General features: G+C 31.1%; 1 protein-coding gene across 1 annotated transcript in view; it reads left to right on the top strand.

Annotated features, from left to right (window-relative positions):
• Positions 1–26,742, top strand: part of LOC105361170 (uncharacterized) — a 27,614-nt gene continuing 872 nt past the window's right edge. Inside the window, exons 1-11 of the mRNA XM_011498279.1 lie at positions 1–19; positions 203–222; positions 13,988–14,113; positions 14,200–14,880; positions 16,264–16,495; positions 21,901–22,082; positions 22,696–22,758; positions 22,972–23,099; positions 24,116–24,502; positions 25,218–25,603; positions 26,147–26,428. Of these exons, the coding sequence (XP_011496581.1) occupies positions 1–19; positions 203–222; positions 13,988–14,113; positions 14,200–14,880; positions 16,264–16,495; positions 21,901–22,082; positions 22,696–22,758; positions 22,972–23,099; positions 24,116–24,502; positions 25,218–25,603; positions 26,147–26,428 (2,506 nt within the window). The remainder of the gene's footprint in view (positions 20–202; positions 223–13,987; positions 14,114–14,199; positions 14,881–16,263; positions 16,496–21,900; positions 22,083–22,695; positions 22,759–22,971; positions 23,100–24,115; positions 24,503–25,217; positions 25,604–26,146; positions 26,429–26,742) is intronic.

Below are 26,742 nucleotides of genomic sequence, written 5' to 3'. Positions count from 1 at the left end.
ATGGACAATATCGCTAGAGGTATGTAATACAGAGTTAAAAGAATTATTATTAATAATTGGACTGTAAATCAGGAAAGCCCATTAGGAATGCCCACGAGGAATGCCAATGATATTTGAAGCGCGATATACCTTTGTACTCGCATAGTTAATATTCAGTTACGTATTCCATAACTTCGCTGAATGCATTTCTCTTCTCTTTTAGATTTACCTGTTCAAATTAGGGTAAAATAATAGTTCGTAATTCCTTTCGTTTCATTTAGCCATTTATTTGATATAAACTAAACGATGCGCTATATTTTTTTATTGGAAAAGATTTGCCCTTCGACGTGTGTGGCTCATTTTTTCAAAATTACTTCTATTTGATATATTTCAGTTTCTTAAGATGAATATATTATGTCGTGCGCATCTACCTACGATCATCTGCTATCTATGATTTTTTGGCATCTTTTTGGCTGCATTTTTCGGTCACTTTCAATGGCCTTATTCGATTGTGACTAATCCACAAGCAATCCATTGGCTTCAAAGCAGCAGTCCTACATCTGTTTCATTCATGCTAATCAATTATTAATCGAAATTTTGTTAATCGATTGTATATTTTAGTCAATTACAAAACAATATGCGTCTACAAATTATCAATGATAGTAGCATAATTTTTGAAAGTTATATAGTTATTTTGTAGATGGTAAATCCATTTTTGATAATTGAAAATGTTTTTCAACATCTCCATATAATATCAATATTTCAAAATGCCGATATTTCAAAAGTTATATTTTTTATAATTTCTTATTTTACAATTCTTCGTTTACAATGATTATAAAGTTATATTATTCCCTTAAAGTGCTGTTCTAGTATTTCGTACAAGTCATGTAAATTATGAATTGTACTTTACGGTAACTATACCACAATATAATTTATATTTTATATTAACTTTATCTTATAATTGATGTAAAATGTACAATCTCCTAAAGAATTCTTTTTGTACTTAATATTTTTATACTTAAAACTCTTATACTCGACAGTTTGTTAAATAAAAAGTTTCACGAATGAGAAAATTATTATATTCTTGTTGTCGAACCGTAAAAATAATACATTGCTTGTAATTGAGAAAAAAATTACTTCAAAGTACTAATAAAATACGAAAATTACAATATTAAAAAATATTCTTAAAAATATCAAATCTTAAAGTATTAAGATGTAATTGTAAGATATAATTTAGTTTACAATTTATTTAACATTTAATGAACTATGTAAACTGCCCATTTTTAAATTAATAATTTAAAATGTTAAAAATGTAATGTACAGCTTAACTTTTTAGATATAATAATGTATAAAATTATATTATAATAAAACTGTCAATATAATGTCAATTGAAAACATAATAAAAACTGTTACATTCGAATGCCTAATTATTAAAATATGATTATTATTAAGAAGTATTACAAAAATTTTTAATCTATTCATACATATCGCACTATGCTAAACTCAAACGTATAAGCTTTTTTCTATGCTTGAGGGACCTTTATAATAAAAATTCATAATCTATGAAGTTTATTTTATAATTCAAATTAATTAATTACTCGTATAAGATTATTTGTAATATAACTAATTTCTAAAAAGTTATTGCCCATAATTGTATGAAAAATAATCTTAACCTTTTAATGTGACAATTTATAAACTTGTACTATATCTTCTACGGATTACTTGCGAACAATTCAGTGAAGTTATCCTTATCGTATTAACTTGACGGTTAGTGCAAAAAAAAAAGAAGAAAAAAAGAAAAAGAAAAAAAAAATAATAATAATAAAAAAAAAATTAAAAAAAAAAGTAAATTGGTCTCGGCCTACATGGCAAAAAGATCTATCCTCCCCCATCCTCTCTCGCTCCTCACTCCAGGCGAGTTCACAAATGCCAGTTAATATTTGTTATATGTCGAAGAGAGAGAGAGAGAGAGAGAGAGAGAGAGAGAGAGAGAGAGAGAGAGAGAGAGAGACGGTGATCTGGCAAGTAGGATAGTTTGCTGCACGACGGCCAATGTAGACGCCTGGAAACGCACACTAGAATACAATATAGGACGTCTGTTCGGTTCGAATCGACAATATGTCGAAAGCAGACGTCGCAGTAACGTACGATACACGTACCAATAGCTGCCCTTCTATGACCATTCGCGCAAGCATCGTCCCATCGAACTGACTACACTAGCTTCTCGTTACCCCTTCCGGTATTCTCCGGGTATCGAGTCAACCCATCAGCCCCTCCGTCCGCGGGGGCCAACTACCAGCAGTGCATCTTGGATGAACTGTTATATTTCACTCTCTTACTCTCTTCGATTTTACCTCATTTGCCCATATTCCATCTATAGAATATGCTTTATTTTCTATGTAACACCTTACTTTACTTAAAGAGGCAGTAAAATCTACGTCGATTGGACAACAATACTCAAGCTTTTATCAATGGGCGAATTCAAATTAATCTATTGCGGAACTATAAGAATTATTTACAATTCAATTACTATATTCCAATTATTAAAAACGTTTCCGAATTCTCTGCTGAAATTTTTCTTATTGAAAAGTTGCACAATAAATACGAGTTATTTTTTGTGTCTTAACTTTATATAAATATATTAAAATGCTACGAAGAACATTATATCTGGTTTTATTGTTTTTATTATTGCCACTATTATTGCTATTACTGTTGTAATTATTATCATTATTATTATCATTATTATTATATTAGTTAATAATAATGTAATAGTGTAATGATTTTTTAAACTATAGTTAAATTGTGCATGTGAAAACAATTAGTTTCGTTGATAATCCGCTAAGTACGGAGCGTATCATGAATATTTAAACAAACATCGCCATTATGTTAATAGTAAATATAAGAATTATAAACAAGACGATTATGAAAACTTAATATAATGGAAGAGATCAATCTTTGATTAACTATCATTGTTTTGATAACGTACTGAACTGAGAAATTGAAACTTATATTGAAAGTAAAAGATTGGTTTCTTGAAGAGTTGGAAGTAAAAATAGTGATATGTTACGATACTGATTAAGCCACTAAAAATAGTAAAAAAAAAAAAAGGTTAACAAGGTATATTGTCACAGAAGAGTAAATAGTAATAGCACATAATAAATATCAGCTGGAAATGTTTAATAAAAGTAGGTCAATATTTTAAACGTTTTATTCAATTGTTTGTCAATAAATGATTGAGTGACTGACTGCGTAAAAAGTTTCGAAATTTGGTTCGACGACTTTGTAGGTGTGAAAATGACCAGAGCTTACAGAGCCTAAAATTCGAGATATTGAAAACGTCCAGGACCATCGTAGCATAAGACCGCCATTAAAATAGTTACTAAATGCCTAGAGTCACTTTATTGCTCTCAATGATTGATAAGCAAAAAAGAGAATGCGGTGGCAAGCGATTTACTTAAACCATTGAGCTGTTGCCGTTCGTTCGCTTTCGTTTTTTCTCACTCTATTTTTATTGGATGTATAGTCCCTCTTTTTATTTTTCCTTTTTTGCAGCAGTACCGCCACCCTTGAGCCGACGACCTTTCCATGTTCACAAAGTCGATGAGAGAGTTTGCATAGCCTCAAGTATATTGGTTGTTCGCTCCTTCTTTTACTCTATTGCATTCAACCTGAAAGAATTATCTAAGAGGAATTTCGTGATACATCTGTCAAGTGGATTAACATTTGAGAAATGAGAATTATTTAAGAAAATGAGAATTTACATGTACATTCATCGATTTATGGTCTATTGTTTTTATATATTAAAATTTTATGCTTTCATTATAATTAATCAATATAATAAGAATTATACTATATTGTTTTTATTTATTGAAGAGTGTGGTTTAATGCCGTTGGCAGTATACTTTTATTTTATGTAAAATTAAAATCTTTGGATTTTGAAAAAATGTTATAATTAATGCTAATATATATATATATATATATATATATATATATATATATATATATGTATATTAATTTATAGGATATAAATATACTTCATTCGTAAATGGAAAAATTTTTTATTAAAAGATACGAATTAGATTGACAGTAAATTAAAAATGAATACATAATGAATACATATTTTTGCGCTAACATATGACAAATAAAGCGTAAAAATATTTGATTTATTCATTATCATAATATTAATAGAAATTATTTTTTATTCACACATTATATTTTCCATATAAACGTTATACAGATCTTTTTTATTTAGATTTCTAATCTTTTTATAGATATATATTCAAACACTGTGTATACTGTGTTTATTAATATCTCCGTTATTTCTGCCACATTTAAATAAATATATATTATTAATTGAAATATAAATATAGATAAAACCTCTGTTGACGAATCTTCTGAAAAGTATCGACCTCGAGGAATAAACAACCTCACTGGTAACACATACCACTAGAAAATAGTTGTTCTCTTTGGACGATTGGTGAGGCATTCTATAACATTTTCATGGTTTCTACACATAGATATGTCTCGATAGCTTTTTGGTTGAACTCTAAGTGTATTAAACTTGCGTTTCAACTTGCCTATGGCTCCGCAGTCAAGAAAAAAAAAACGAAAGGTTAGAGAAAGCGAGACAAACAGCACGGCGAAAACTCTAAATTGAAGAAAGAGAGTGAAAGTGAGGGAGTGAGCTGGACGAAGGTAAGAAAAGGAAAAGGAAGTTGGGCAAAGGCGTGTATGGGCGCAGAATGGAAAACGGAGCGGCGGCACCATCGTACCACGCTAATGGTACCCTTGGGGTATATCCTATCCTTCTAGTAGAGAAACAGAGAACTCGGAGAGAAATAAAGAGAAGGGAAACTCCCTCATATTTATTATTTAGTGAAATACAAGGACAGAATCGAAGAAAGAAAAAGCGAACGATGCACGAACGCGCACTCATGATACTACGCTTTTTCGTATGTGAATACGAAAATGTGTATTCATGTATTGTGAATAACCGCTTTCTATCTACAAGGATTTATTTGCAAATTTCACAGATTAGTTAAGTCGCATATTTTTCATGATCCTGGATTCTTATCATTTGTCTCAATTCTTCAAGTGCAAATATTCGATGCATTTGAGCAGAGCGACTTTTGTAATTTCATCTGAATTGTTAAATTTATTACTTTTTTCAAATTCAAACGATAGGCTATTATTTTCAATACATTATTTACAGTATTAGTATTTATACATTATTTATAATACATTGATATTAAGATCGTTCTATTTTATAAAAATTTAAATATTTTCTCGATCGTTTCAACATTTTACCTATTTACCGATTTTTCCACTTCTGATAGAGTATAATAACACGTAACAGCGTCAAATTATTATAATTATGGATGTTTAATTTGACAAATGAAAAAATTAATATTTTCAATCAATAGTATCCAATTTGCAATTTATACATTGTAGCACATAATAAAACAGCATAAAGACTTTAGTAATTAATTTATTTATGTACTTAAGAATTATGAGGAATATAAATTTTTTATACGTCATAAACTTTAACCTGTATCGCTTTTCTCTGTATGTAAAAAAAAAGTTATTATTATTAATAAGTAATAACGAAAAAAAAAAAAACAACAAAAAAAAAACAACAACTCAACTAGAAATAGAACATCTTGTTGAATTTTTTAATTTAACATTTTCGATTCTTTCAACGAATATTCTCACTACCTTTCTCAAATATGCCATTCAATTAGCCGTAATGTTTATCTTTATTATCTATACGTGAAAACCATTGCAAGTGCAATGAAGCAATCAATATCAATACAAAAGCATAAATCCATGTAAGCAATTGGATATTAGCGCGCATCAGTAAGAGTAGGCAAAGTGCAGGAAATTTACGGGTGTAACAATTTTGGCGTTAGGTAAATGCCTGCTTGACTAGCAACAGCTGCAAAACGTTATTGATACTACATTTCTCTCAAATTGACGAATTGCCACAGCCAAAGTTAATGGGCTGCAAATTTGCAGCACCGTTGCAGGGAAACAAGAAAGTACGTAGCTAAACACGCGCGCGCCCGCACGCGCACACAAAAATAGCTAGACACACGCGCACACGCTAGACACCCACACACCCACACACACACATATATATATATATATATATATATATATATAAGAATTTGTGTTTTATGCTTATATTTTATGAATTTGAATATATATTTGATTTTTTTAATTCTTTAATTATAAAAACAGAGAGAGAGAGAGAGAGAGAGAGAGTGTGTGTGTGTGTGTGTGTGTGTGTGTGTGGGTGTGTGGGTGTGTGTGGGTGTGTGGGTGTGGGTGTGTGTGTGAGAGAGGGGCGGGGGGAGTACAATGAAAATATTTATATAGTTTTAACAATAAACAATGATATTTGATAGGCAAAGAGCTTAAAGTTAGAGAAGCAGAATGGTAGTGAATGACACATAGAAATAAAAGGAGACAGTAGGAAGGGAAGAAGGATAGAATAAAGTATTGACCATCGAAATGATTACTTCAGAACCCCATATATTGGAGTGTTTCTAGCGTAGCTGTCGCACTCATCTCTGAAAATTCATTAAGTCAATATAATCTATTATTTTGTCGGGTACAAGATATTATGATTAATTAAAATAATTATTGGTACATATGCGCTGGACATTAATATATTGGATACGCCTTACAATTCATGATTTATAGTAATCGCAAAATGATAAAAGATAAGGAAATAATAGCACAAAACTACAAATATTGTTAATTTATGAATTAAACTAAATCACTGCTTCCTATTTCAAATATATTTATATATTACTTCTATTTACAATTATTTGTTCAATTTTACATAATTTTAAATATTTTTTTGAATTTACACCTAACACGAACTCTAAAAATTTTATCATTTAAGAATCACTATTTAGAAAAATATAACTTTAATTATATATTATTCGGGAAAAATATTTATTTAGGAAAATGAAATATTTGAAATTGATGAAAATAATATTTAATATTTTAACAAACCTTTAGTGTAAAATTTTTATTTTATTCATATTATTAGTGAATAACGTCAAAGTTATTTCTATTAAGGAGTTATTATCTAATTTTAATGTTGAATAATATTTTAATTATACTAATTAAAAATATATTACTTAAAATCTGTATCTAATCATTGTTGCAAAAGAACTAAAGTTACCATTAAAATATAGCAAAAAATAAAAATGATACATTTAGCATGAAATATTTATAGTAAATATGAGTATCGTTCGAATGTGAAAATAAATATAGGAAATTATAATTTAACTAAAATAGTTAATTATTTTATATAAATATAAAATTTATTGTTTACTGATTCCTTGTTACAATAATGATCTGTTTAATAATCTACAATTTAAAAAATTAAAGGATCGTCTATTAATATTTTTATATTTTTATTATATTCCTAAGCAAGTATGCATATAATTACAATTTTTATTGCAGCTAAAAAAATGATCTTATTTTGTTAATTCTACATAACAGTAAACTAAGAATCAATATACCCTTCAACGATTATTAATTCATTTTTTCCAATTTAGTTTATATATTTGTAGAACGTCATAATGAAAACAAAATTCTTTGAATTACATTTTTCATATTTAAAAAAATATATATTAAATTCATTTTCTAATCACCTTTGAATAAATATTTTGTGTAAATATATATTCATGAATTTGTTTAAACATATTATTCGATTAAATATAACGATGATTAGTTAAGATATCTAGTGTTTATTGTGGATATCAAGTGTTTTATATATTTATTGATTGTTTTAAATAAATAAATATTTATTAATATAATGTCACATTATAATAATCATTATCTAAAAAAAAAAAAAAAAAAAAAAAAAAAAAAAAAAAAACGAATTCACCATGTTCAATAGTAAATTTCTATACATTAAAACGGTCGATAATATTGGATATTTAATAAAGAAAAATAGTTAATATTTAATAGAAAAAATAACTATAAAAGTATAAAATGTTTTAATTAAATCAAAGGTAAATTGATTGCATTTATATTTTATATGAATTTGAAAATAACAATCAATCGACTCACTCTCCACAATGGATACGCCAAGAATAATTGTATTTTATATTTTTGTATTTCTAAAAACTAAGAGTGAATCGGTAAATAATTAAAATAATATATACAAATATTAAATAATATAATGCTGAAGTATTGAAATAATATATCAATTAATATCCTTATCTTTTGATTGTTAAGAAGATACCAAAATGTCAATTGTCATAACTAAATCTATCATAATTAGACATATATCAAATTTCATAAAATCAGTGACTTAAAAAATATAGATAAAGTTTTAAAATGTACGCATACGTGTGAGAATCTGATTTACAATTTTTCCTATAACTATGTATATTAAAAAAAAACATAGTATTAATGATATAATTCAATTTTTTTTTTTTTTTTTTTTTTTTTTTTTTTTGTTATTATATTTATATAATTTTTTTGATAATAAATATATAAGTTTTCAAAAATTATACAACATCTGTAACAATCATCTGTTTCATACTCTTAAAGACAGATTTCTTTTTCTTAATAGAACCAATAGAAACAATTAAAAATACTAATTTAAAGTACTTGAAGGAATTGGTCCTGAAATATATATAAGTTAAAGATCTCTAGTATTTAAAAATATGGCTGAAATTATGAAATAACAAATTGAGTGTATTATTATATGAGATTACGAATAATTATGCATTTTAAAAGTACGTAAAGCTGATTTTTAGGTAAGATTTACATTAAAATTTTATCCATCCATTTTTCTTTTTTTTATTTAAATTCTTTATATTCGTTGTACATTGAAAATTTAATGTTACATTTATAATTAAAATAAAATATTGTATTGTATTGTTTGTATTACTTTCAAATGTCAGTGTAAAAAAGTGAAAATATTCTGAAACTTATTAAAAATAGTATCATTTATTAATAAGATAATATTATAGAATTATGCTAAATATTTCTTTTTCATCGTAAATATATTTGGGAGTAATTATATGAATAACAATACTTGAACGTTGTCTTTTTAAATTTAGATGTTTTTGTTCAAAACGAATTTTCTTGTGTCATAGTATATATATATATATATATATATGTGTGTCTGTTTGTGCCTCTGTGTGTGTGTGTGTGTGTGTGTGTGTGTTACTAGTCTATGCTTGTTAGAAAGACAGCTGACACGTCCTCCTAGTACCATCTGTTGTTGAATATCTGAACTATATTACATTGGATAAAGTCAATAACTGAACAGTTTAAACTACAGAAAACTGTAAATCCACTTGTTTTTATTTCCTGTTCTTATGATTGTTATAATTTTTAAACAAACAAAATTTTTAGAAAGTATTTTATTATAAAATAAAATTAATACTTACCTTTATTGAATTTCAAATTGTAAAAGAACTATTTCAATTGCATGCATTACAAAATGCTAAACTATAAATTGGAAATATAAATTAATAATTTATTTTTAAAAAAATGCAACATAACGATTTTGAATTTTGTAAACATTATATATGTGAAGTTTCTTACTGGCAATTGCTAAGAATATTTACTAAAGCGATAAACGATATGGCAGAATTATTAATACAAAATTATATTTTCATATGAAAAAGAAAATCTATTTGTGGATAAATAACTATTAGAATGTATGAAGAAAATGTTTATCAATCTAATAATCCTAATCGCAATTATAGAAAAATAAGTAAAATAATAATAATATAAAATAAAGAGTTGTAAATGTTATTTTTACCGATTAAAAAAAAAAAAAATATATATATATATATATATATATATTTTATATATGTATTTATGTATATGTATATAAATATGTAGTCAACAAGTTTAAAAGTACAGGACTATTCTGTTATATGACTATTTTGATTCTGCGCATAACTGTTTTTTATTGATTTGTTCTTTGTGCGTAATATTTTGAATAAACCACAAAACCAAATTTATAAATGTATTAAAATAAAAATTGAAAAATTCTCTCTTTATTCAAACATACACGTAGATATCAAGTACAATAATAATCTCAAAAGAAAAACATTTTTAATGAAACGTAAAAGAAATATTTAGAAAAATTAAATTTCTGTTAAACTTAAATATTTAAAATTATCGTTTTCGTCCGTATTCAAAATATTGAGATGGAAATTATTTTTTAAAATTGAATATTTTTATATATGAAATAAAAACATTTATATATGTAAAAATTATTAATAAATTTGAAATATCAATTCTTCATAGTATTATATAAGGAATTTTAACATAAGTGATTTAAAAATAAATACAATTCAAAATTGATTACATTTTGAAACAATGTAAAAGTTGATTTACCTAAAAAAATTGTAATTTTGTTTACAGTATAAAATATTGACAAATAAATAATTAAATTTATTATTTTTCAATTAAAACTTAATGCATATTTTGTAGTTAGTTTTAAACTTGCATGTAATATTAATGAAATAATGAAAATTTTAATTAATAGTGAAATAAAAATGATGAAATATGTGATGAATTATATAAGATTATATAAATAGTTAACGATGAAAAATATGTAAAAATAATTTGTTAAGAATTGTTATACCACATAAATATTTACAAAATAATTCTATTCTCTTTAAAATATTTCACATATTTTAAATAAAATTCGGATTATTTTAATAAATATCATATCTTTTATTTCTTTAACACATTGTCATGCTAAATGCTCAATATTAAACAAATATCTTTAAATAAAAAAATATATGTATTTTAAAACATAACCGTCACATTTTTGGATTGATTGTCAATAGGTTTCCTGATATAAAAATTAAATATTTTAATTAAATAGTATAACCAATATAACAATAAATTTACGTTATTTAAGTAATTTAATTACATCAAATTATAAAAATTAATTTATTAATATAAAATGTATAAAAGGATTTGTCATTGTTACAACAAATATAATCTACTAAAATATCACGTACTTTCATATTATTTTTCTAAATAAAGGATATTTGATTATTTTTTTAAATGTGTGGAACATTTATTTTAAGCAAACGAACGAGAAGGGGACCGAGAGAAATAGAATAAGTGAGAGCTATATAAAGCTGTATATGATCGACGCAATAAAAATTTGTAATCTTTGGGTAGTTGTGTGAGATACTATTGAATACGATTTATAGAGAAAAAAAAAATTGGAAGAAGCGAATAAATAAGAAACTCCTTGCAAACATGGATTTGTCAATGAAAGACCCAAATGGATCTAAGCCTTAGGTTTTCATTTCTTTATTGCTTACAATCGCTTTATCTTCTTTTATTCACTTTTACGGTATTTTTATTAAAGCACGTATTTAGAAACATATACCAGATACCGATTATCTTTTCTGGAAAATCGATGAAAGTATATTTTTCATTTCTTTTACTTTTAGTTTTAGTCGATTGGTCGTACAAAGACTAATTTCTGTTTTCTTAAATTGTCTACGGTTTCCTATATATATATATATATATATATATATATATATTTTTTTTTTTTTTATTTATTTATAGTTATTCTAAGAAGACAACATTCACACAAAAATGAATGAATTTGAACGTTAAATTACGTGCCTGTAATATCTCTGAATATAACATTCATCCTCGTTGGCTTACCATCAGTTCCTAGTGCGGCACTTTAATAACTATGAAAAATTCGAATTTAGAGTAATCGAATATTTCAGAAAATTTCAGATCAAATAGCCCGTATGTTTCAACCCGCAAATATCTCGAATTTTATTAATTCACAGAGGAGAAAAAAAAAGAAGATCAATTTACAGAGAGAGAGAGAGAGAGAGTGAGAGAGAAAGCAAAGGTAGTCGTCATGCACCCGAGTAAAATACATAAGCTAACGGTAGTCTTTCACTCCCTGCTCCAGCAAATGCATTTCTTACAAATCTCTTTCTTTGCCTACTTAGCTTAAACGCCTATGTATAAGCGAGGGTGCGCACGTCTCAAATTTATCACGTATGCTTAGCGCTCACGCAGCTTGCCGGCAGCACACATTCATCTCCCTCTACGATCTTTTCATCTTCTCTTTGCCCCTCTTGCTCGCCGACGATTGGCCAACGGAGTCAGGCCCTTTTCCCAAGCTCGACTGGCTCCTCGGCTATTCACGCTACTCATCGCACGAGGAGAAGGGGGTCACGAGGGAACAGCGAAGAGGGGGAAAAACACGGGGCATCGAGAGCGGCATTCTGAAATGTAGTCTAGCCTCTCTTGAGTCCCCCGCGCTGTTCTGTTCCCATCGTCGGCAACAGTGCGGCAGCGAAGGTGGAAGACATATATCGAGTCGAGCTCGAGACGCGCAGCGATTTTTTATGCGGACGTTCCTGGATGCCGGAGTCCTGCTCGGCATCTTCGGCAGCCCGTCACGGCTTCGATTCCACCTTGATAAACGTGGAAGGAAGTGCGTCGAGGTGAGGTTCGTTCGAGAGGCTATGAGAATAAAGGCGTATCATTTCAGTGATTCGACCATCTAGATAATTACAATGCCCACGCGCTCCTCTACAAAATCTTAACTATGAAAGTGGCTAGTGAATTGTGCTGGAATTACGAGTGAGTGAAAATTGTCGGGCAATAACGAGAGGATAATCTTTCTTGTTTCGCTGAAAAGAGTGGGAAAAGTGGGGATAGGAAGAATATGCGTCTGAATGAGAGAAAGAGAGAGAGAGAGAGAGAGAGAGAGAGAGAGAGAGAGAGAGAAAGAGCGAGCTGAAATAACGGCGTCGTGAGTGTGGTGCAGCAATAGCAGGCAGTGCTGTGGTTTGGAAGTTCAAGTGGTTATACCGCATTCGTTAATTTCAACATTATTATCTGGAGCGATTTAACAGAAAAGAAATAAGGAAAGAAGTAAAGAAAGAAAAAGACAGAAAGATAGAAAAAGGTAATAAGGCACCTCGATGCTTTCACTTGATGATTCAACGTGCCAGTGTTTGGAAACTGTTAGAAGCTTGAATGAGTGTTATTTATGGCCAATCCGTCTCTCGTTAGATTCAGATAGCGAGTTCTAAGGCATTGTGACTAAAAGTTAATGACTGGACCGCTTAGAATTCCATTACATTACATCATTTTATTCTTATGCGATATTGAGGTTGTAAGATCAGGGATACCTGAACACGGATAGCTATTGATTAAAAATTAAATTGAAAAAACATCAACTTTATCGATGAACGTCTATGATATTAATATTGGCTATACTTTTCGTATTATATTATATTATATATATATATATATATATATATATATATATATATATATATATATATATATATATATATAAATGACCATTTTCGTAGAAACAATTAAAATAATCTATTCGTGTTGTTAATGTTATATTCTATTTGAAAATTATATAAATATGTAAAATGTATATTCAGGAGATATAAATATAAATCAAAATGTTTTTTATAAAAATTCGTTAATATATATAATTACTTATAATAACTTATAATTTATTATTGCTAGTGTCAGGCGTTACAATAAATTATTATTATTATTAATTTATTATGATTAATATAAAGGCTAAAATAAAGAGATAAAGCTACTTATATTTTTTCTACTTATACTCTTTATAATTATTTGATAATTGAATTTTCAAAATTTCAACAAAAATGGAATTATTGACAATTGTTTTATAATTCAGTAAACAATGATTATTGCTTGTTTACATTATAATATTTATTCGATAATCTATATAATATATGATATTATTATTTAGCTATTAATATTTTTTATTCATTATTTGAATACTCATTCAATATGTATGTGTGTGAGTGTGTGCGCGCGCGCGCGCGCGTTTGCTCGTAATTTCTATATTACTTATGAATGGTCGATCTAAAATAGTTGTTAAAACTTTTATTAAATTGTATAAACAATGTTATAAACAGAAACGTATTTCATGCAAGTGACAATAAAATATATTCTCTTTTAATTCCAGACTTTGGTTAAGGCATCAATGCTGAGTGATTTAGATATACCCACGATAAAAGAAGTTGAAGCCAATATTTGCCTTAGTGGGCGTAACGAGGCATGTACAGGTACAGAGGATGAACATCGATTATCGGTGAATGAATCATCATCGTATAATTAAATCGATCGATTTGGCAGATTAAGCTAAAAAAATCAAGTCGCATCTCTTTAACAATGCAGTCCAGTTGCGAGAGTATGCAACAGCAGAAGCAACAGCAGATGCAACAGCAGAAACAACAGCAGAAACAACAGCAGAAGCAGCAGCAGAAGCAACAGCCGAAGCAACAACATCATGGCAGCTTCCCCGATCTTCAATATTATGAAATTGGTCAGAGCGACGTCAGCATTTCCGATACCTTTCAACGCTCAAGTCCCGACAATGCCAGTCCATGTCCGAGTTCTTCGATGCCCACAACTCATCTCCACCCTATTGGCTTGTGTACCGGCTCAGAAATGTTGAGTCAGCAGCACCAATTGCAGGAGGTCATTCCCGGAAGTGTTTTCAGTGACGCTCCTCTAGGGCATCTTCATTATCATATATATCCGAGTCGACGAACGATCACTTGCCCCGACAGTGCACTCGGGCAAGGGGGCTCCGGATGCCGGGGCCACAGTAGACTCATGGAACAGCTTCATCAACACGATCATCATCAACACTATCAAAGGCACGCCCAACCAAGGACACAAATGCGCCAACCACCACCTCCGCCACCATCGTCGAATATGGAGGATCTCACGAAGGAAAGGGACGAGTCGCCTTCCATAAATCTTGACAATTTTGGTAGATACACACACGTAGCTCTTGAGAGAAATGAGAAAGGCAAGAATATTTCCTTGGTGGAATTAAATAACGATTCACAGGTAAATATGCAATTCTTGTTTGTAAATGTGTGCAAGCCTGGATTTTTACGAAAAAGTCGTCTTTCAGTTATTTTTATATCGTTGATATTTTTGTATTTTATATCATCTAGTTCTAGTTATCATCATTAAAATGTTGAAGATGTGGTTTTAGCAAATTCACATGCATATACTGATAAGTCATTTTTTATTTATATATTTACGAAGTACATAAATATTAAAAATTCAGTCTTTAGACATTTTTATAATAAAATCACTATAATCTCAATAACACTATGAACAAATCAATCAGCAAAACTATATAGATGGAAATGATGAACAAAAGCAATTAATTGCTGAGAATATATATTATTGAAAATTACAGAAAAATTTTATTAAAATAAATCAACAAGTCACGTCTAAAGAAAACATTATTATCTGCATAAAAGCTAAAGAAAGAGCAGACACATAAGTAAATTCAATAACAGTTTAAGAGAAGAAGTAATCTCGAGTCTTACAATCAGTGAAAAAATAATTATTAAAACAAAAACAAACAAAAAAAAAAAACAAAAAAATTATCTAAAAAGGATAAAAATATCTAAGGACACTTAGTGAAGCATAAAGTGCTCTATATATGTGATTAATTTAATCACAACTGCAGATTCCATCTGAATAAGACATTGATGACATCAAATTTGTAGTCATAAACTGAGTCGGAAATAGAGTCAGAAGTCGGAAATTGAAAGGGTTAACCTTAGAATAGTCGTGACTAACTTTATGATTCTATGTCCACATACTTTAATTACGTCTTATACTTTAAAAACATAATTTACACTACTATATATTTGTATGTATATATATATATATATATATTTTTTTTATTCATTTATTGAAGAAATAAATGTTATAAATACTATGGATAAGTAAATACTGTATATATTATGTTTATATAATTGTCAAAAGGTTTTAGTTAAGTACTATACTTGTGAAAAACATTTTTTCCGATAAATATATCTTTATACTTGGTATATGAAAATATTTATTTATCAAATAGTTACATTGCATAATATTTGATTTGATATTAAATTTCATAACAATATTTTAGAAACGTTCAACACTAATTACAATAATACGCTTATATTTTGAAATATATATTGAAAGAGAAAAAAATTTAATGAATATTTCAATGCAATGCGATTTTGTACTATTTTACACATACATAGACTTCGCACCTGTGAAGCGAAAAATTTTCATTGGCCGAATATTTTATCAATATATTACCAGTACTGGGTTTGCTGTGGTGGCGGTGTTGAAAGAATTCCAACTTGTGTCGTTACGAATATTGACAAATGACTCGAAAATATTAGGAGCCACTGACAGTTCGAATTCGCATAACTCTCGTTGCAGGTCGTGATGGGCGGATCGAAGGGCAAGTGCCAGTGCCATACAATTCAACAACAAGCGCAACAGCTGCTGCAGCAGAAGCATAACCCGGGTGCTCAGGTCATAGGTCGCATCGAGGAAGAAATAACAGCGGCGAGTCATCACCGCCAGCAACCGCCAGCACTACCGCCAAGACCCCCTCCGAGACCTTCCAGTAGACGCTATGAATTGCCTCCTGATGCTTCCGACGACCAAAGTGAGTTCGAAGATTTTTCATTTCTACCGTTTATTGATCGTACATATTCTAATAGACTGTGCTAAGTAATAGGTGTCTGTAACCAATGTCTTAATGAAAAGTTTACGACAAAAGAAAAAAAAAAAGAAAAAAAATTGATATTTCATAAGTAACGCGCGAGAATATTTATGGGATATGGAAAACGTTATTAAAAAGTTATAATTAATTTATCGATCGATAAACTCAAAATGGATATAAAAATGATCGTGAACTTAGATATCGTGAACTCGAACTAAAATAGCAATTAAATTTTATTTTATTCGATCGATCGGTTCTCCTAATAGTTATTAATCTAAATGATATGTCAATTTTTATTAATAATTTAAGCAAAGAGTAATTAGTTATAATTATAAATTTCTGCATATATGCTATAAAAGTAAGAATAAATATTCCAAGAGATTGTTGCTTAGCTTATTAATATCAAAAGTAATATATGCTATCTATAGTTTTAAAAATGTTGAGATATATATTTTAGATTTACATAATTGTCGATAATGGTAGAAAGATGATAAATTAATTTAATATCATTTGGGCCTTAATATCATTACCGCCTCATCGTAATAACCGATTAATCGAAAAAACTCAATTGCTAAGTGAGTCTTAATTTAATCTAAATGAATAATTAGGAGAATCGCTCTTTAAACTCCACTATAATTCAATTTTATTTATAATATAAATTATTTTATACAATTGAATGGCATAATTTTAAGATACATTTTTTTATTTCATCGTGTCAATTTTCATAATTATTCGTGCGTTGTGAAATTGTGGAAATAAATACAAATAGATTAAAGTAGCATGGCTCAAACGGACATATTTCAATACAAGAATAAGCATATTTGGCGCAAATATGATATTAAATCGTTCGTTTCGTGGCAAAAGCAGCAGTGCTGTGCGCTTGTGTAAAAAATAATTGCGCGTCGAGATCCGAGCGTCGAGAGGGCAGTAAATTGCCAGCTCTTATTCTCGGTTTTGTTGGTATCATTCGAGGTACAGCGGAAGCTTGTGCTTCCGCCTCTCCCTCTATCCCGCAAAGAGTTACGCGCCTGCTCCATAGAAGCGCGCATTTATTGACCTGCGCCCCAGCCATCGTGGCAAGAGCTGCACTGCTAGTTTAAGACTCACGAGCAGAGTGACCGAAGAACCCAAAAGGCCTTGAAAACTTATATTCGTGGAGTCCGAGGCCAGAACGAGCAGACTAAGGAGGAAATCGTGCTGCCGTGGACTCCTCGTCAACATCTAATCGAGACTGTAAAAATAGTTGAAGCATCCGTGCGTGAGAATCTGCGAAGCGACGTCGCTGATTGACGTGACGCGTAGCGAGTGTACATAGGGATGCAGTGATTTCTTGCTAATCCTTTGAAGGACCTCGATCGTTGCTACATTCGTATCGAGACTCACGTTAGCGCCGAATATTCAATGATGATTTCCAGAGTGTTTAATGTTAACTTGCCGAAGAGGAATTAGGTGACAAGTGATGCTATAATTGGCGTGGTACATTAAAATATTTTTCGAAGCTGCTCCAATTCATTAATCATGCTAAAGTGAGATCTTACGATGGAGTTTATCATATATGTCGATTAGAGAAAGTAACGTAGTTTCTTATATTTACTATAAATATTCGTAAATGGCTTGAATTATGCTATGCATGGACAACTTGGCCACTTTCCATTGTTGTACATACCTTCCTATTCAACTGTTTTGAATTACAAGACTGGACCATTACAATTATTTGGAAATGAATGCGAATTTATTTTTGATAATTGCACATACACGATGATACTCGTATATTAGCATGACATTTCATTCGAATGGACCCTCGTTGTTGCAGAGGGGACTCCTTTCAAACATCATACGAAGTTTATTCTACCACAGCATCAATTTACAAATGCCACCGTTTCATTTAAAAACCAATCGTGCTTTATTTACTCGAGATATCCCTTCGGAGCAAGTCCGGAGGAAGATAATCGTGGCATTATCATGAACGCGCCAGTCGCTTCTCACGAATCACAGAAGGCGTATCATTTGCAGCCCCTTCCTTATCAATCGAGTTTCATTAATGTACACTCATCGAGTTTCCCACAATACAACGCTATATTCCATCTCTGTTAAAAACTATCTCGTCGCTGAATAAGCTCATAAACTAGGATAAAAGGAAGTAAGACATCGTTGGGAAGTAAGACTTCGTCGGCCACCTACACATGCGAAAGAGCCGTATCGATTAGCCGTAAGAAGACGTGGTTGTCGGAGCCGGCATTCTTATTACGTCGACGCGGGCAGATGGATCGTGGATTTCCCATCCTCCACATAGTGCGCTGCCGCTTCGGCAACTCGTATGGACCGAATGAGGGTCCAGCAGTAGTGGAGCCAGTCGCGGCCCCCTACGACGCCTTCGCCATGGCGCCGCACCTCCAGGCTCAGCCGTACGCGCACTTCGCGACCCAACACCACATGGCCGCCGGCCATTCCGGTTTCCTACAACACGGCAGATCTGCTGCAGGCTGCTCGCACCCCTGCGGTACGTTGTGTGTTGTGTTGCCGGGAGAATAGGGGATGTGTATCGATGTATAAATAGAACTGTCGATAAGACCGCTCGAACAAGGATTCGACTAGAAATGAGAATGAAAATTTACATGCGGAAGGAACGATTCCTCGAAAGTGAAGTTTGTATATTTATAAATCAATAGTAAGGCGGTGAGGGGCGGGGAGGGGCATAGTTTGATGGCTATTGCACTTGTAAGGAATATGAAGGAAACTCACACGGCACTGCAAATTCGCTAAGTGAAGATTTTTTTTTTTTTTGGGGGGGGGGTGGTGGGGGGTGGGCAGAGAAATTCCAGTTGGCATGAGAAGATACAGATTTTTGGGAAAAAGAGAAAAAAAATAAAAGAAAAATGCACTGAATAATATGCTTTTGCATATTATTAATCGATTCTTTAGTGTATACATATATTTTATACACGAAACGATATATTTATGTACTATATATATTTTTTTAAATAAATTGAAATATTCATTTGATATTAATTATTGTCATCCAAACAATTCGGTGTACTATATTATACATTATTATAATCATTATTTTTTTTTTTTTAATATCGCGTTTGTAATTTAATTGTTTGCTCCACGTGATAAAATTATATGGAACGTAAATTAGTCTACACATTGAAAAAGACTTAATTGAGAAAAATTTAATTATATATTCTAATGCAATGCATTGCATAGATAATTATTAAACGATAATTATCCCCATAATATTTATTTATACAAAAACAAATCAACCCTAATTTCCGTATGTATAAATTGTGAATATGTAAAATGGCTTAGAAAATATGAAAATAAATGTTCATTTTTATCTTACACTGTTATGTATGTAGGGGTAATTCAATAGAGCATTCAATCATTTCTAACTTATTCAATAATTCGGGCATTTTTCAATATAAAAGCATAAAAGTTATAAACAAATATTTATCAAAATTGCAAAAACTAAAATACAACAAATATAATATAAAAATCACTAAATTAATAATAGCCCGAGTATCATAAAAATGAAATTTTTGGCAATGGCAATAATTTTTCTTATAGTTTCACTAAAACCTAATGCAAATCCATCGGGCATATAAATTTATAATCCTCTGCTGTAGTAACATACACCCCCGCAGCTTTGCAATTTTGGCTGTAGCATAAACAGACTAACATGTTAAAAACAAAACAAAACAAAAAAAAAACAAAAAAATATCGCAATTTGCTGAAACTATAAAGGAGAGTTTCCCACACTTGCCGGTTAAATGTCCGGCCACCTGCGATCTTCCCACGCAAATATTCAATGTATATTCGTTCTCGAGTTTTTCCTTCCACAGGTAAGGGATAGAGAACAGTAGGAGGGTGAAGGAGAGACGGACGAATGGTCTACAGATTTTTCTATCTTTCCTGAAAATCATTCGATGAATAGAACCCGCGACCTTTGTCTGCGTATACCTGGTCGAGCGCCGGGTTGAAAGGAGGAAAAGACAGAAGAAAGTTCGGTCTCGTCCTTTTTCTTCGATCCATGTGTAATGCTGCTGACTCTTGTTATTCTTTGAGTTCAGTCATCCTCACAATGGAAGTGAGACTCGGAGCGCATGCATGAGGAATCTGGAATTCTTTTAGGTCGTTAGAGGAGGGGCGAAGGAAACAGAGGAAAAAAAATAACCCGCAGAGTTTCGATACAAAACTACGGGCGGGAACAATGGAAAAACCGTGCGTTCGCGCTTTAGTTCGTCGGCATAGAATTATTATGCCGTAGCCCCGTGCGGGCGTTCATTTCAATTTCCTTTAAGCTTTTGTCGTTCGTATATCGGATCCGGCGTCTTAAATTCACGCAGATGCGTGCACGCATGCGTACTTATATAGGCCCACATTTTTCCAGTATTTCAAAAGTAGCGATGGTTTTCAGTTTTGTGTAATATCGAATGGTATTACGTATGCTTATAACGTAGTCGGTAGCTTTCTTTTCTTTTTTTTTCTTTTTTTTCTTTTTTTTTATTTATTATTTTTCTTTTTTTTTTTTATTCGTTTCATCATTTCATCATTTCGCAGATTTTTTTATGGTTTTGAAGTCTCCATTCTCTATTATTCAATGTCATTCAATGCTCGATGCATCCGATTAAAAAGAATAGGTGCTTTAAAGTACAATTTAAATATATTAATGTAATATAAGATTATTTTTTATAATTATATAAAACAAATGGTGTATTTTTATTTTGGTTTTATGTTTTATATGTACGTCTATTGTCGACAGAAATTTTTTTGAAATTCAATATACCTACATCTGTAATTCTCATTATTATTTTAATAGCTTAATTTTAAATTTATACCGACGAATAATATCGAATAAAATTGCGTTAGATATACAAAGTGGTATATTTATTTATAGTTTTTTTTTTTAAATGCATATTTGTTTTTACAATGACTAGAAGGTTACAATAAAATTTGCTGCAATTTTTATCGATATCGGTGAATTGATTTATAAGAGACCCATATCCACATATTGCAATTAAATATCTTAAAAATAAATATACAACAAAGTATATTAATATATTAAATATATTAATATATTAAATTTACATAATATTGCAAATCACTATGATTTTTTTGTTTATCTTATAAAATGCCAAATACGGTGGAGGAAAATTGTTGCTTATGCATGTCAACTCCAGGCGCAGAGAGAGAGAGAGAGAGAGAGAGAGAGAGAGAGAGATTGATCGACACGTTAAATTTTGTCAAGTTCGAAATAAATAAATAAATAATTGTATAGGCAAAGTGTACTCGACTCCACGACCGAGGACAAAGAAAGTAAAATTTATCCTTTGATTTTTAATTCTCAGGACACGGCGGTATCGAAAGAGGCGGCGGTTGCTGCAAGAAGTACGTAGTGCTCTGCTGCTTATGCGGTGGACTGAGTGCCGCCGTTGGTAGCCTCTTCTTGGCTGTCCACGCTGTTCTATCGGCGCACACCGCCAGCTTAGCTCTTTTCGAAACCGTACCCTCTTATATTCCTGGCACGATGGTAAGCCCCTCGCTCTTTCATATCTTCTCTTAGGCATTGGGGATTAAAATTCGTTGGGTCTTTCGTGTAACACGAGCAATGTTATATTTGTCTTTTAAATTAAAATGAGTACTCTTGTATTATGTCTTGTAGCAGTGAGTTTACAATCTTATACAAACGACTACTTATGAAGAGAACTTATTTTTATAATAGGTATATGCAAGTAGTAAGTAAGAGAGAGAGAGAGAGAGAGAGAGAGAGAGTGAGAGTGAGAGAGAGAGTGAGTGAAACAACTACATTATATTCAAGATAAAGTAAAAGATTTTATGAACAAGATGCTAAATACTAATTTTGTAATGAAAAACTGATGAAAAAGTCGATAGCTTACATATATATTTTTAATAAATCTCTTAACTTTACTTAATGAATAAACAATATAAATACATCAGCATAGATTTGGTAAAAATAGCGATTCATATACATATTGTTTTAATTATGTTTTATTGAATGTTGATATTGTACCGACACTTTTATTGCCTTTGAATCGACGCTTGTTTTTTAAATGATAATATTTTCATCTTTCATATTTAAATATCCAATAAATAGATGAAATTAACATTTATATTGTTTGCAGCTTATATTTATGGGTCTGTTCACGATGCTACTAGCAAGAAGAAAACATCGCTATGGATTTCTGGTTAGTATCGTACTCCACTCATTTTGCTCTTTTCTCGTTCTTGTCACTTTCTCCCTCACCATTTCCTTCAACTCTTTCTTTCTTTCTTTTTCGTTTTTTCGTCGAGAAAATTACTCTTACCCTTTCTCGCCCGTTCGAGGGGTGACTCTTCTCTATCAGTCCCCAAATATGAAAGTGCACGATATAATGTTTAGTCTCCAATTATTTGTACAGATGAAGGTTTGCGGTTCTGTGAGCGTTGTCTGCGCGCTCGTCTGTGTTCTCGTAACCGTCACGACGACTGTCGTGCACATGTCAAGGCTCCAGGGACTGCGAGAATGCGTCTACACAGAACGTGCAAAGTAAGGAAACTATTTCATTCTTTATGTAATTTGGTAGAAAAACTTTTTAATTACATTACATTTTTACCCGCTATGGACTATAAATATTTAAGATATGAATGCATGCAATTTTATACCGAATTCGAAATTATTCTAAGCTTACATTAAGCGTAATAAGTTTTTTTATTTATTTATTTCTTTACCAATATGAAAGATTCGATAATAAATATTTCCTCTCAAAATACACAATTCCATTCTTTGCCGTGGAAAAAACAAAATAATTACCGTGTTTATTCATTCAATGAAATCCAATATGTTAAATATCTTGGATATTATATTGTCGGATCCTCTTTATAAAGAAATACTTGGAAATTTTTGAAAAAAATCCTTAAATACTCTCTCATTTGAGTTGAATTTATGCGTCGACCTTATGGTCTAAGGATATATTATAATAAAAATAGTGATTCATTTCATTGATAATTGAAATTCTTTTTTTTAATGTTTCTATTTTCAACAACGCCTCAAAAAATATTGCAAATAATTTTTATGTCCTACCTAGATCATTTAACATTATATTTTGTAAATATTACTTTTTAATCATCATCGCCATTATAATATTAAATGTGATAATTAAAGGAAATTTTATGGCTTCTCAATTATTGAAAAAAAATTAAAATTTTAAAGTTATATTTCAATCTTAAGTAACATTACAATTATTAGTTTAATAGAAGAAAAAAAAAATAATTAATAAACAATAAATAAATAAATAAATAAAAGATTCTATGTTTCGGAACAATAAATAATATAATTTTTTTATTAAGCGATAGAATCTTAACTCTTAGCAGCAATTTTATCGAATCAAGTGCAAGAAATGTTTACGACCCTCGGAACACGTACATAATAAATTTTCTGCTTTTTATTTATTGCCTGTATTCTTACTGTTGTCGCTGTTGTTATATAAACCTGTAACGCTGTGAAATGTGAAAATTATGGAAAAAGTTATTTCACTTCAATAATAGTCTAATGTACGTCAATAGGTCATGCACGTGCTACGGAGCGCCTCAGTCACGTGCCTCTGACCCTGGAGTATTATTCGAAGGGACCCCAGACTGTGAAGCTGTCCACGGGGCACTTTATGCTTGCTTGCGGGCCCTCTTCGGCGTCTCCGTGGCTGGCATACTTGCCTGCATTTTCTCCTGCATGCTTGTATATCAGCTACTCAGTCACGAGAAGAAAAAAATGTACTGGGAACAGTTGGAACTGAGATGTCGTTCGCTTTATAATCAAGGCGCCGGGGCAGCTTTGGTAAATGCCAGGCCCACGGGCACTTGTGGATGCTGCAACGATTGCGGTGGCATCGGGCCCTGGTGGGCTCAGTCACCGGGCAATCTGTACACGCCCAATCCAGATCTAGTCCCATCGAGGTAAGCTGTAAAATATTGTAGAATGATAAAAAAACTTGTTCGAGAGATAAAAATCGTAGAATAGAGAATAAATTTTGTATTTAGCAGTGAGTAGCATTAATATTGTGAAACTACATGAAGCGTGTATATTGTTAGTGTAGGATAACAAACAAAAAAATCTTGAAATTAATATTTTTTGAAATATTTTAATTTTATTCGTTAATTTTATTAGCATTAAAAGAATGTTAGGGAAAAAAGATTAAACATTTTATGTAATTTATCGTTATATATATATATATTAGAAAATCGAGTGTAATGATAATATAAAGGCTTTTCATAGACTTTAAATCTTTCAAATAACATTTGAAAAAAAAAAAAAAAAAAAAAAATAAGTACCTATTGTCGTTACAAGGATCGTCCATAACAATGGTAAGTTCCATTAAAATCAACGAATTTTCATCGTATGAAAGTCGCGTTTACGGCATCAAAGGCCCTGCATATTTCTGAAACCGTAGGCCTGCAACGTTTACGACAGAACGTCTTTGGAAAGTGTTGAAACACTCACTGTGGCAAAAGTATGCCCGGTGCAACCTTGACACGCTCAATTATACGATGAGAAATAGGATCAATAAGTGTGAACAGAACAGTATCCCCATCCCTTTCCTCTTCACTGACCTATCTCTGTAAAAATAAGTCGATACACGAGTGACAAAACAGAAGCTCTGACTTTCCGTAGGCGTTGGCGATTGCCGTGGTTGCGCAGCAGGGGCCCAGCACCCAGTGCCGACGCCAACTATGGCTTCCACAGTCAAGCAGGTGCTGGGAATCTTGGAAACATCGGAGCCCATCGCCAATCGGAGGGCCTCATGGACTCTGCTGGCATCGTGCCCTACAGCATACTGAGGCCACAGTCGGCTGGTGCGTACTCCATTCTTCAAGCAACAGGACACGATGATCCCTACACTCAAAACAGCGGCCCCAGTCCTTACAGCGTACTTGAGACGGCGGTGCCACTTTGGGGCCCACCACCCCCTTACAGCGATCCCAACAGTCCAGTTAGAAGGCCGATGGACTCGAGGACAAGACTCACTAAAAGGGTTGACAACTATCCCGTGAGAGAGGGTTAGTTCCATGATTATTGTTAAATTGCATTCTTCTATTTTCGAGGAGAAGCTTAATAAAAAGCGGCTTCTATAAAGATTTAACACTTAACAAGTCAACAATTGACAATGTACGCCACTTTCAGTTTCAATATTAATGCTTGATAATCCGTGGTTACACACACACCCACCCACACCCACACATGTAATATAATGGATAATGTAATGAATTGCTATAATGTAATATAATGCCATAAAACAACGTAAACGTATCTCTCATTTAAATGCAAATAATTAATCGGAATAAAAAGATGTGAGTTTTTTTTCTCTCTATCTTTCTTTCTATTTTTTTTTTTTTTTTTTTTTTTTTTTTTTTTTTTTTTTCACGAGAAATCAATAAAATCATACTGTTCAACGATAAAATGTCTTTCAACTTACAATTTAAAAGAATTGTTCAACGCTATTAAGGCTCAGTATCTTTCAATTAACATAAATAAGTATAATTGTCGGGCGATAAAAAGAAAGATGTCTCTAGTCTCAAAATAACATTTGATATTTCTAATAGAATACAGGAGATCGCCAGATATAAAACGTCTAAACAGTAATTACGAAAATGCAGATCAAGTTTCGAACGATACCGATACGGAAACTGGTGGAAACAGTGAGGGAAGAGTTGCACGTAATAACAAGCGAAAGAAGCTATTAAAGGGAGTAGAGAATGCAGCTTTTCAACAACAAGAAGCTAATGCGATGCCTAAACAGTCGGAAAGCGAGCTTTACTTTGGTGATGTTTCATCCTGCTGTGGCCCGGAAAGTAGTCTCTACGATGTTGCGACGGAGAAGGAAGGTGAGCTAAAATGAAAAAAATATCGCTCGTAAGAAGAAAAAGCTTAAAATAGAAATTATGCAGAATTGTATAATTTTCTTGTTGACACATAGGCTAACAAATGTTATAACATTCGTGGCCTACGGTATTTATGCCAAACAACAGTTTAATATAAGCAATTTCTATAAATGAAGAAGAAAGTATTAAACAAAAAAAAACAAAAAAACAAAAAAACAAACAAAAATGAGAGAGAAAAAGTAAAATTTAGCGGTAAAAGTAGGCTGAGCGAAATACACTATTAGTATATGAAAAATGCATTAATTTTGTTAAAAAAA

Source organism: Ceratosolen solmsi, unplaced genomic scaffold, assembly GCF_000503995.2.
Source record: "Ceratosolen solmsi marchali unplaced genomic scaffold, CerSol_1.0 scaffold14, whole genome shotgun sequence".
Taxonomy (NCBI): domain Eukaryota; kingdom Metazoa; phylum Arthropoda; class Insecta; order Hymenoptera; family Agaonidae; genus Ceratosolen; species Ceratosolen solmsi.
This window is presented reverse-complemented; position numbering and strand designations above follow the sequence as displayed.